The 12,730-nt window shown below is 45.6% G+C and overlaps 1 protein-coding gene across 1 annotated transcript in view; it reads right to left on the reverse strand.

The window, feature by feature from the left end:
- LOC117465575 (nebulin-like) overlaps positions 1 to 12,730 on the reverse strand; it is a 58,770-nt gene that overhangs the window by 15,137 nt on the left and 30,903 nt on the right. Inside the window, exons 49-58 of the mRNA XM_071206878.1 lie at positions 12,250 to 12,360; positions 11,560 to 11,670; positions 9,713 to 9,823; positions 9,511 to 9,612; positions 8,656 to 8,754; positions 8,457 to 8,570; positions 7,047 to 7,145; positions 703 to 807; positions 415 to 522; positions 192 to 302 (exon numbers count right to left, since the gene is read on the reverse strand). Coding sequence (XP_071062979.1) covers positions 192 to 302; positions 415 to 522; positions 703 to 807; positions 7,047 to 7,145; positions 8,457 to 8,570; positions 8,656 to 8,754; positions 9,511 to 9,612; positions 9,713 to 9,823; positions 11,560 to 11,670; positions 12,250 to 12,360 — 1,071 coding nt within the window. The remainder of the gene's footprint in view (positions 1 to 191; positions 303 to 414; positions 523 to 702; positions 808 to 7,046; positions 7,146 to 8,456; positions 8,571 to 8,655; positions 8,755 to 9,510; positions 9,613 to 9,712; positions 9,824 to 11,559; positions 11,671 to 12,249; positions 12,361 to 12,730) is intronic.

The following is a 12,730-nucleotide window of genomic DNA, read 5'->3' on the forward strand; positions in this document are numbered from 1 at the left end:
CCGTCAATATGTGACGGGATGGGAGTGAGAACGTGTTGGTGTGTGTGTGTGTGTGTGTGTGTGTGTGTGTGTGTGTGTGTGTGTGTGTGTGTGTGTGTGTGTGTGTGTGTGTGTGTGTGTGTGTGTGTGTGTGTGTGTGTGTGTGTGTGTGTGTGTGTGTGTGTGTGTGTGTGTGTGTGTGTGTGTGTTACCTGGCTCATCAGGCTGCTGGCGTGGCAGGCTGTGATGTATCCAGGGGTCTGGTCTACGTCCATCGAGGCTCTCCCCTTCATCTGCTCATCGTAATCTTTCCGATACTCCCTCTGAGCGAGACACACAACAAATAATAATGATTCTGTTATTACACGTTTAATCATCTTCTAAATTCTCAAATGTCAGCACTTCAGAGAGCAGAGTGGAAGAAGAGAGTTGTACCTCGCTTTGCATCTTCTGAGCTTCTTTAGACACTTTGTAGTGCTCTGTGTCTGCAAACTCCATCTGAGAGCGACCTTTGTTCCTCTCATACTCCTCTCTGTACTTCACCTGAAACACCACACACTGATAAGTAATTACTGAAGAAGAAGAAGAAGAAGAAGAAGAAGAAGAAGAAGAAGAAGAAGAAGAAGAAGAAGAAGAAGAAGAAGAAGAAGAAGAAGAAGAAGAAGAAGAAGAAGAAGAAGAAGAAGAAGAAGAAGAAGAAGAAGAAGAAGAATCAACAGTGACCTGGCTGTGCAGCGTGACGTTCTCTCGGTGGTGAATCTGTTCCGCCGTGTCTACTGCCGTGTGGAACTGACCCTTGGACTGCTCATACTTCTTCTTATACTCCACCTGACACACATACAAATACATTTGCAAGCCTGTTAAATCCTTAAAACAAGTCAAATACTGGATGCCTTCACCTATTCAAGCCTCATGGCGCGTGTCCACTGCAGACCTCGCTCGGTTTGGTTAGGCCTTATTAGGCCCGGCTCACTTTAATGCTGCGCTTCCATTACAGTTTAGGAACTGGGGTAGTTACTATAGTAACGCAGTGTAGGCGGAGCCGTGACGTCATCTTCAATGAGCGCCCCAAAAAACAACACAGCCGTTAGCTCTTAGCACTCAGAGCTCACAGCTCCTCATATCTGTTCAGAAACTAGACAAAAGTTAAACAAGTACAAACCACAGACTTCCTGTGTCATGCCGAATACAGTCGCTGGTTTATTTATGTCTGTATAGGCCGTTGTTGTGAGTGTGGACGGTCGGAGCATATATAACGTTAGCTTAGCCAAGCTCCATTTAGAAAGCACGCATTTTAAAAGGGTTTTTCGCCTGCCGTCTGTCTGCAGACTTGTCAAAGCATTAATTCATGGTTTTTACTAACCGGTATCAGTATGTTGTTACTTCGGCATCATTTTGAAACGTGTATTACAATTAAATCACGGTCAAATATGTTCATCTTGTTGTAGTTGTAGCCATGGCCGTATCTACCATTGAGGTCACCGAGGTCCGGACCTCGGTAATATTTTCCGAGCTGTGCATAACAAAACTTGTGAAATAATTGCACTAAACGGGGTTCTTTGTAGTACTTCCATTTACTGACCATGGGGGCGCTGCATAACTACGTAGCCTCGATTAAAGCAAAGAAGAAGACGACATGTATCAACAAACCTCCCTAGCCCTGTATCGGAGCAGCGGAGGAGTGATGAAGTATCTAGAGATCTGAGTCCAGCGGGCTGCTTGTGTTTCTGTTCATCAGGACATCATATGACCAGCAGATCCTGTGTGAACACACTACGTTAGTCAGTGGACGTCCGACAACATGCACACTAACTTATATTGCAGCTATAGGCAATAATTTGGTTTAAATTGCGTGAATAAACTAGCTAGAGAGCTAAAGTTAATTACGTTCATCCAATGTCAGAAGGATTACCTTTTAACAAACGTTGTAATGCTTTTCATTCATTTCAATTTGAGTAAAACATTGTAGATATAACATTGTATTGTTTTCTTTTTACATTGACTCAGATATAATGAAAAGTTGTTGTGAGCGCCGTAATGGCTGCCGTTGCGGAGCAAATCAGCGATGTAAACGGTGACGTCATGACGCAGCAGGGGCAGCTCTGGGGCGCCAGTGGGCGGTGTGAACAGAGCGGGAGCTGAAAAGGGAAACCGGAGCTGAATCAGAAAAGCTCCCGCTCGGAGCTAGAAAGGGGAAAGCGCTGGTGTGAAAGCCGCATTAGTCGGGCCAGAAAAAAGGTGAAAAAGTAGCCCCGGGCCAAAACTAGGCCAAGTGGAAACGCAACCAAAAACGGACCCCGCACGGCTCGGCACGCTTAAGCGAGCTACCCACTGCAGTGGAAACGCACCATAAGAATCCTTAAAAATTGTAAAATGTTTAATAATGTACCTTCTTTAAACCTCTAAAACATTCTCAAACAGGTAAACTATAAATAATTGTTATCATATATATATGAAGTGGCTTTTGGGAAACCTCTTTAGGAGAACTGTCAAATATGTATGGGATATCTCCCAATAAAAAACACCAGAAAAGATCAAGAGGAAAGATTTTTACGTGTTCCTGTTCTCATTCATAACACTCCGTTCGATGTCTCACTATGGAATGCGCCTCATCGCGGAGCAAACAGAAGCATCAATCTCATTACGCCAATCTTGATTGGCTGGTGATCTTGACGTCAACGTCAGGAGAAATCACCCCCTATAAGTAGCCTGCGCCACGACGCATGCGTCATTCAAACACCTCTTCTCGCTTCAGAGCACATCTCTAATAGTAGCCGGGCTAGCTTAACAGTCCACAGACTGAACCAAAGCTAATTTTCGGTCGACGGGCGTTAGCCGGCTACCCTATTCTGCCTTACAGAAGAGTATGATACTAACACACCAGTTAGTATTATAGTCAACCTCGCCGTTCTTCCTCTAGAATTAAGGTAAGATTTTGACTTTCAAGTTAGCAACACACCCGTTGCTAGCTTGTGCTTTTTTCCCTCACTGCCGACACCACGGTAGCGAGGACGTTTTTTCTTTTCTCTTCTCACGGAGGAGAAAAGGATTAAAAGAATATTACCACACCAGGTAATATTCTTTGAGGAAAAAGACCCACACTGCCTTTGTTTCTCCGGATTAAAGACAGATCGGTAAACACTTTTTTCTCGGCGTACCTGTTAAGAGCGGGTCCTCTCCACGCCTCGCGGCGAACGAGATGGACGCCTCTCTCCCTCACACCAGAGGAGTCAGGGACTCGGAGGCTCGACTCGGAGGCTCGACTCTGCGTCTGCGGGTTGAAGATATCAGGCACAGACTCACACCAGGTCTGCTCGTCCTGCCTCGGGCTGGAACACGCCCAGGAGGCTATTGACAACCCCGGCTCGTGCGGGCATTGTGCCCGCCTCACCATAAAGAGCCTCCGCCGACGGTTAGCACAACAAGCTAGCCTGTCGGGACAGGATCCCCTCATGTCCACTGATTGGCCGGCTGGCAATCAAGACGCGGGGGCGTCCGCCGCAGAGACTGAGTCCCTCACCTTTACGGTCTGGGGCTCATCAACTGCGGCAGCCGCGGAACCGGATTCCCGCGCCATATCAGGCCGGGACCCGGTGGCGGCAAAAGACGCAGGAACGGGGCCCCACGCTATACCAAGCTGGGGCTCCCGGCTGGACCTCACCATGGTTTCACCCGCGGAGGATGTCCTAGAATTGGAATACATGGAGGATGAAGAGGATGCCTCTGAGTTCCTCCTGTCTGATTCGGACGAGCAAGAAGACGACATCTTCGTGTCACCAGCTCAGGCTGCAAAGTCGGGAGCGATGGCTGCTCTCCCGGGCGATAGCACACCAGCTTCGCCCTGTCTAAGCATGGACCTGCAAGCCGTGTGTCAGCGCACTGCGGCCAGACTAGACAAGTTGGCCGAGAAAATCTCCGGTTCCGGCTGCAGCTCAGGCTCAGCCAACCCAGAATTTCGGCCAGCAGTCGAGGAAGAAGAAGCGAGCGGCGTGACAGCCCCTCCTTCTCCCCTCCGTGAATGTGTTCCCGCCGCCTCGAGAGATGCCTAAACACCATCCTCAAGTCCGCACAAACACATGTCACACGTTGGTTGATTCCTCTGTCATAAAACATTTGCCGCTGACGCATCCAGGCTTCAGGCCGAGGGCGCAGCTCAAAAAAATCAAAAGGAGATCAATAAAACGGCGTGCGTGCGGAGAGTTTTGGTTATTATGTAATGCGTAGTGGCACTACACCCGACTTTTTTAGTGCGGGACGCGCCTACAGGTGCTGTCCTTTCACAGAAGGTGGTCACCACGGACGCAGGTCAGACAGGCTGATAGGGTATTTACGAAGGTCGCCCGGTGAGAGGTCCCTAGAGCAGAGACCTCCAGCGGGCACACGTAAACTACCCGGAGCTTTTAGCGGTGTTCCCCACCCTAAAACGCTTCCTGCCTTCTCTCAGAGGACACCATGTCCTCGTGAGGACAGACAACACGATATCGTGTATGAACCACCAGGGGAGGTTGCGTTGTCTCCAGTCACACACACTGGCACACAAACTTATCCCTTGGAACGGCAGACGTCTCCTCTCTCTGACTGCCCGTCTACACTACAGCGTCGACAGCGTCGAAAGCTCCAAGCTGCTCCAAGCTGCCCATTCACTTTCAATGGGGTGACGTCACGTAGCCGCGCTTTTTCGCCGAACTGAATTGTGGGTAGCAGAGCGAGGCGTCTCAGGCGTCCCAGGCGCCGGAGTAGCCAGCGCCAGCCAATCAAATCCCGTTTCCCAAAATCTGACAGCTGAAGCGCTAGCCAATCAAACCGCGTCTAAGCTGGGAGAGATATCCCGCCGTTCATTTCCATATTTCAAAAAAAGTCGGAGGAGAAACTAACTATCGCCGTAGCAAATCACCCGGTTTTGTATGACCAGACCCTCTTCACCTACCGGGATACAAACCGGAGGAACCAGGCATGGAGGGAGGTGACAGAGACAGTGGGGGAAACTGGTAGGTTTCCGCCTGTTTGGGGAGTTTATATATATATTGCTCGCATAAAATACCCGGGGGTTTTTGCTTTGTATGTCGGGGGCGGGAGATTCATGTGATTGGTTGTTGGCCGTGTTGCTTGAATAAAATCCCCAAGCTCCAGACACGCCCAGCTCCAAGCTATTTTTGGAGCTGTAGTGTGGACGCTCCGTGAGAGCGACACAGGTACCGGGAGTTATGCACCTCGGGACAGAATTACTGTCCAGAGGTGCACCACTCTATGCAGACTGGACTCCTCATCCAAGGATCGGGAGTCCGCTGTGGGTGCGTTACGGCGGAGCCGCGTTAAGTCTGTTCGCAAAAGGAGAAAATGCTCAATGACAGCTGTTCTCTTTAATGCACGATTTAAACGCACTGTTAGGCGGGGACACACTCGTACACGATTGACCTCCGGGTCCTCTGTGCGTGTTCCCACCCCTGGCTCTGTTACCCCCAACTCTGGCCAGAGTGAAGGAGCAACGCTACACACTTACTCTGATGTTTCCGCCCTAGCCCGTAATGTACGGGCTGGCGGAGATATATCAGCTGTTGTGCGGGCAGCCATGGCAGCCCCCACTACGCAGGGACAGATTGTCTCAGGCGCGGGGGGCGATCCTTTACCCACGCCCAGAGCGCGGGGCACTATGGGCCTGACCCGTGAGTGGGACAATCTGAATACAGTGGGACTCCCTCAGAAGGTGATAAACACTATTCAGAGTGCGAGAGCTTCCTCCACCAGGTCTCTTTACGACTGTAAGTGGAGGGTGTTTGAGGAGTGGTGCCTTCAAGAAGGACACATCTCTTTTCAATGTCCTGTCGGGGTGATTTTATCATTTCTACAGGACTTGATCGAAAAACACAGAGCTTTCTCCACGATCAAGGTGCCCTTATGGGACCTGGCAGTGGTTTTAAATGGGCTCAAAATGACCCCATTTGAACCCCTGGAAGGAGCTGACATGAAACATCTGTCACTCAAGACAGTGCTGTTACTGGCCCTGGCATCCGCCAAACGGGTCAGCGATACTCATGCACTGTCTGTACATCCCTCATGCACTCAGTTCGCCCCAGGGCAAACGAGAGTGTTGTTGAAACCCAACCCTGCCTTTACACCAAGGGTGGTTGGTTCGTGTACCCCAATTGACATTGAGGCATTTCCTCCGCAGCTGGTTTCCTCCGGGGAGCAGCAGCAGGATCTGTTGTGTCCAGTCCGGGCTTTGCACACATATATGGACAGATCAAAAGAGCTTCGTCTTAATGACCAACTCTTCGTGTCCTGGGCTAAACCTCACAAGGGTAAGCCTGTTACTAAGCAAAGGCTCTCCCACTGGATCGTGGAGGCGATTGCTTTGGCCTATACGAGTCAGAATCTGCAAGCACCTTCGAGTATGCAGGCTCACTCGACTCGGGGCCTGGCTACATCCAGGGCTTTGTTCAAGGGTGTTTCCATCCAAGACATCTGTGGAGCGGCGAGCTGGTCCTCGCCGCTCACTTTTGTCCGCTTTTACAGGCTAGACGTCTCCGCTCCAAGCGTGGCCCGAGCAATGCTGGGCACCTTGTTGAGTCGGGACTCCACCTGTTAAATTCTGGTTGATCGGTGATCTTCGAGATAAGCTCGTCTGGCAATACGGGAGCTACAATATCCCATAGTGAGACATCGAACGGAGTGTTATGAATGAGAACTATAGGTTACTTACGTAACCCCAGTACTCAGAGTAACATGAAGTGAGATGTCTCACCAGACGGCCCTCCTTGCTATGGTGAAGCGAGAAGAGGTGCTTATTTTGAATGACGCATCGGTCGTGGCGCAGGCTACTTATAGGGGGTGATTTCCCCTGACGCTGATGTCAAGATCACAAGCCAATCAGGATTGGCGTAATGAGATTGATGCTTCTGTTTGCTCCGCGATGAGGCGCATCCCATCGTGAGACATCTCACTTCATGTTACTCTGAGACTGGGGTTACGTAAGTAACCTATAGGTCATTAGAGCAATAAATCAACAAATTACAAGGAATTGGTTAAATAAGGTATAACTAAGGTGTTAGTGGCAGTGTGTGTCGTACGTTGCTCTGCAGCTTGCTGGCGTGCAGGACGTGCTCCAGGTTGAGCAGGTTGGGCAGGTCTGAGGAAGACTCTTGCTTCTGGTTCATCTTATATTTCACCTGCAGGACACAACACTATACAGATCAGTAAGATGATATGATACGATGTATACTTCATTGTCAGATCGAGTCTAAATAGTTTCTGTCATCAGAGGCTTCATTCGCAACAGGGGAGTAAAGGGGAGCAGATTTTGGTGAGAACTCCAAGGAAATACTGAACATTTCCAGACATTATCACAAGGTGTGAGTTATTATGTTTTCTGGTTATAGATTTTGAAGAGTTAAAGGCCTCACCCTTATGATTTTGCTTAAAATAAGACTCTCTTAAGAGTAGCTCCAGAGGTTGCAAACATAAACCCATCCTCCAGGTTTCACAGCCTCAAAAAACACTTTGGACCTTTCTTGTGGATTTAGTGCCAAAATCTTCCAGACTTTTGCCAAATTCTTTCCCAAAAAAACATGCATTCAGAAAGCTGCCTGTGCATCTTGATGGCTCTTTTTCTGAAAGCAGCTCAGCGTGAACACCAGGCAGCGTTCAACACAACAAGATGTTACATAATGCTGTGGAGAGGGAAAGCTCTTGAGGCTGTGTGGGCAACAAGCAGAATAAAACCGTGTGTGTGACTGCTTCGTCATATTTATATGCATTTGCATGTGTCTGATGCTGTTCTTTGTGTGTGTGTGTGTGTGTGTGTGTGTGTGTGTGTGTGTGTGTGTGTGTGTGTGTGTGTGTGTGTGTGTGTGTGTGTGTGTGTGTGTGTGTGTGTGTGTGTGTGTGTGTGTGTGTGTGTGTGTGTGTGTGTGTGTGTGTGTGTGTGTGTGTGTGTGTGTGTGTGCGTGTGCATGTGTAACCTCTTAAACTTATCCAGCTCTCATCCTACAATCCCTCTCCATTTGCCTTATAAAAGTAGCCATGGTTACATCCACACAACAGACTTAATTTAACAGACACACACTCCTGCAAACACACACTAATAGACACAGTTTGTTCCTCTTAAACTCATGTTTTCTTGATGATTTAAACATGGAGGAAACGATTCAGATTGGTGAGATCTTTTCAAACACAATAACAAGCATGTCTTTTGGGAGACACACTTGGATGATTAAATAGAATTACAATTATATTGTTGGTTAATAAAGTGTTGCTGCTTCACCACAGAAAATCCTGCCCTTGATTTGTTTGTCAAATGTACAGACTAAAAGTTAAATGTGAATTATGTGACTGTGCTGAAGTTTCCCCATGTCCTATTGTTAGCTTTTAAGTTCCAAAAAACATTAAATGGTGTTAATATGTGGAGATTATTCCACGGAACAGAACCTGTAAGTATCATTGAAGTTTCAGAGATTATTGTGTGTGTTTAATGTCCTCACCTGGCTGGCCAGGGCAGAAGCGGCTTGTGTGTGTTTGAACGAGAGACAGTCCAGAGGGTTGTAACACGGACGCTGGCCCTTTAAATCTTTGTCAAAGTTCTCCTTATACTTCACCTGCAGGGGAAACACATAGAGGTTAACTATCATCTGGTAATCTGAACAATGCATGCTGGGTAGGCTGTGTGTGGGTGTGTGTTACCTGGCTGGCCAGTTTTGACACCTCCCTGGCATGCTGGATGTCAGTCCGCGCCAGAAGAAAGCCGTCACTGTAAACATGCTGCTTACTCTTATAGGCTACCTATATAAATACCATAGACACACACACACACACACACACACACACACACACACACACACACACACACACACACACACACACACACACACACACACACGATGAAAATATGTGGATGAGGAGAAATACAAATACACAACTATTTACAGTATATAAAGATTACAACATTTAAATTGTTGGAACACACACCAACACGTACACACAGATGTTTCATAATAAATGCAGAAAGACATGCATTTATGGACACACACTCTCACAAATTGTTCAAATAGCCCAACAAAACAGGTATACACAAACACAAAATAACCAACACTATATGGATGTGCAGACAAACAACAAACATGTAGAAAGCAAAGGCACACAAACGATCATTTTCTTGAGTGTAGTATTCCTTTTAAGGACACAAACACTCACATATAACATAAACTCACAAATAATTAAAAAGAGAAACAGAATAGATACAGAACTCATGCTGCTATCTTGAAACATTTAAGCTATACTTGTTCTTGTGTAGGATGTTTGACACACACACACACACACACACACACACACACACACACACACACACACACACACACACACACACACACACACACACACACACACACTCTTACATAAGAACAATTCAGTGTTAACAGCAGAACGTTTTCTTTTATTTATTGCGGTTCCTCTTTGAGAACAGCTGGTGAACGAGACGGTTGTCATGGAAATGAAATATTCACACTCTCCCTGGCGCACACACACAACACACACACTCACGTCGCTGGCCAGCTTCGAAGCATTGGAGGCGTTGATGATGTCAGGTCTGTTGGCCTCTGAGCTGTAGTGATGCATCTCCTCTCTACCTTTCCTGTAGCTGACCTGAGAACAGCAGAGGATACTCAGAGAGACACTGAGACCACATTAAGGTTTGATGTTCTTTACCCAGGCCTACTGGAAGGAAACTACAGCATGTATTCACCTCGCTCTGGTTCCTGTTCACCTCCATGGCGTGCTCCACCTCCGGCAGCGTCGCCATGTTGGTGTAGCTCGACTTCCCCTTGTCTCGGTTGAACTTCTCCTTATAAAACTTCTGCAGACAGAAAAGATAGAGGACCATTAAAGGAGTAGAACAAATAAAGAGAGCTTACAACAATGAAAATGAGGAATTCACTGCATGGAAAATGATTATTAAACTTAGTGAAAATTAAAGTTGCTGCTTTCTGCGATTACTTTAAATGAGCAGATTTCAAATTGTATGGTGGTAATAGATGCTTTTGAGTAAATTAAAGTACTTCAAATAGTACTTAAGTACTGTTTTTAGTAACCTTTTACTACTGTTTCTTACATATAATACAATAAAACGTAAAGTAGACACATATCATACAAAAGAAAGTGTCAAGTTATATTAATGTCTTCAAGTATTGATGTATTATTCTTTGTTCCTGAGGTACTCTTCACAGATAATAAAGTTTGACCATAAAGACACCTCATGATTTTCTCTGATTTCCTCTCATAGCCTGCGGGTCTCAGATCAGTTTCTATAGAGAGAGTTCTGCAGACAGTGTGCTGGTAATCTTATGCTCCAGTTAGCCACACATTGCTCGGTCAGCTGACAGAAACAGAAAGCAGCGTGTCCCACTTCATCACCCCCCAAACACAGACTCATCAGACTACACACACACACACACACACACACACACACACACACACACACACACACACACACACACACACACACACCTGATTTATCACTCCTGCAGTTGCTTCACTTCTTTATGTGTTTGCTTTCGACCTTTTTCTGAATGGCCCCTAAAACAGCTGATTCATAACTCTCATGTTAGAGTTTAAGGAGACATTTGATTTATTTCCAATAACCTGTGTTTATGTCAGAGGTGTCAGTTTTAACACAAACATGTGCCTGCCCCAGATTACGTATCAAAACCTGTGTGTGTGTGTGTGTGTGTGTGTGTGTGTGTGTGTGTGTGTGTGTGTGTGTGTGTGTGTGTGTGTGTGTGTGTGTGTGTGTGTGTGTGTGTGTGTGTGTGTGTGTGTGTGTGTGTGTGTGTGTGTGTGTGTGTGTGTGTGTGTGGATCAGTGTCTGTGTCCTCAGGCGGTGGAAAACACACAGCTGCTCTCTGTGTTAACGCCTGAGAGCATAAAATGATACTAACCCGCGCCTCCCTCTGTGTGAGTGTGTTAAGCAGAGAGCATCTTGGGATGTTTAAATATGACCCATTTACTCAAGAATCATTGTCTCTCCTTCCCTGCTGCTCTTCTCTGAGCTCTAATCTCTACAGTTTAGAGAGATTATAATCCAGCATGTGTGACATTTGTTTTAAGATGTTTATTCTTTTATACACACATTTAAAAAGTCTGCTCTTTTCTTATTGGGATTTTATGCAAACAATAGTAATAATAGCAATCTGTCCCCAGATAAAGCAGATCTTTTTTATTTTGAATGTTAGTGCTAGAAGAAAGCTTTCCAGAGGATCTGATCATTTAAGATATCTACTTTCAATATCAATTTGAAACAGGTGTAGGATTATGCAATTTGAATGACACACAAAGCATCTTAAAAATAATGGGTTTTTTTACAGTTTAAGAGTAAAACAAAATCCTGTATCCTTTTCACTTTGCAATAACAGTCACACTTTAAATCTATTCATTCGTTTTGTGTCTGTGATTATGTCACATGTGCTCGATTTATTTAATGTTGGCCTACTTATTTGTGCTCGATTCATTCATCTGTACTGTTTCTTTTCTGTTGTAAGGATGTTAATTTCCCGCTGTTGGACCAATAAAGGATTCCCGAAACCACAGACTCACATCGCTCTGTGTCTTGGCGATCTCTTTGGCGAACACCATCTCGATGGTTTGAGGCATCTGAGAGTACAGACTGCAGCCGGCGTCCTTCTTCCCCTCCTCCCTGTACGCTTTCTGCAACACAGGAACACGTGAGAAACATTTATTGGTATTGGATTAATACTCACATCAGCAGATTGGTATTGGAATCGTTTTTAGGGGAAGGATCGTTAAATCAATGCATTCATAATAAGAAATGTGTGCGTATCTCATGCTGAGGGTTTAGGGTTGCTTAAATTAGGACCACATTTCCCATCGGCCTTTGCTCCCTCTGTTTCTGCTTTTCCAGTCAACTTACTTCCAATTATCTGTAAAGTAAATACTAAGCATGGATTGTGTTTGTAATGTTTTTAACTAAAGAAAAAAAGAATAATGCACCATCAAAAATAATTCTAATACACAAACAGCTGAGATGGGGGAGATTAAACTTCTTTAAAAGATATCTCATAACTTTTTTTTTTTGTTGCACATTTTGAAATATCTAACATGATTAATGCCAGTGCAATTGAATACACATAATACTCAGACGATGGCTATGCTAGGACTGTTTTTTAAGTAGAATGACTCATCTCATACTTTGTCCCCTATTCAAATATGGGACTGAAAACCAGAATCCAAGGCATGAAGATAAAAGGTTTAGAAGCTAGTTGGCACCTCGCTGTGCAGCTGACTCTGCTCTTTGGCGTGTTGAGTGTCCTTGGTCTCTGGCAACACAGAGTACAGAGAGTTCCCCAGCTCCTTCTTACCCGCCTGCTTGTATTTACTCTGCGAACACAAAGCAACAATATTAGATATTATTCTGTATATAATATATTATGCTCAGAGTGAAAACACAGTACTGCTGCTGCTGGCACTCTGCGAGGACGTGAGCAACACAACATTTCCTTTTGTCGTATTTTACTGTCGGGCCTTTAATTAAATCAAATCATTACTTCTATTATCTGACAGCACTGTTACTTCTATTCTTGTATTTAATACCTGTTTTAGTCTATTTTAGCTTGCTTGATCTCTATTCTCGTGGCTTTTTAATCATAAAACTTAAACTTGCTTTAGCATCCCCTGCACGTTGAAAGGAGATATTCTTTATGCTGCTTCAAGTTCAGTCACTAGTTAATATTTGAATGCATTTTTTTAC

The sequence above is a fragment of the Pseudochaenichthys georgianus genome, chromosome 20, assembly GCF_902827115.2.
Source record: "Pseudochaenichthys georgianus chromosome 20, fPseGeo1.2, whole genome shotgun sequence".
Classification (NCBI taxonomy): Eukaryota; Metazoa; Chordata; class Actinopteri; order Perciformes; family Channichthyidae; genus Pseudochaenichthys; species Pseudochaenichthys georgianus.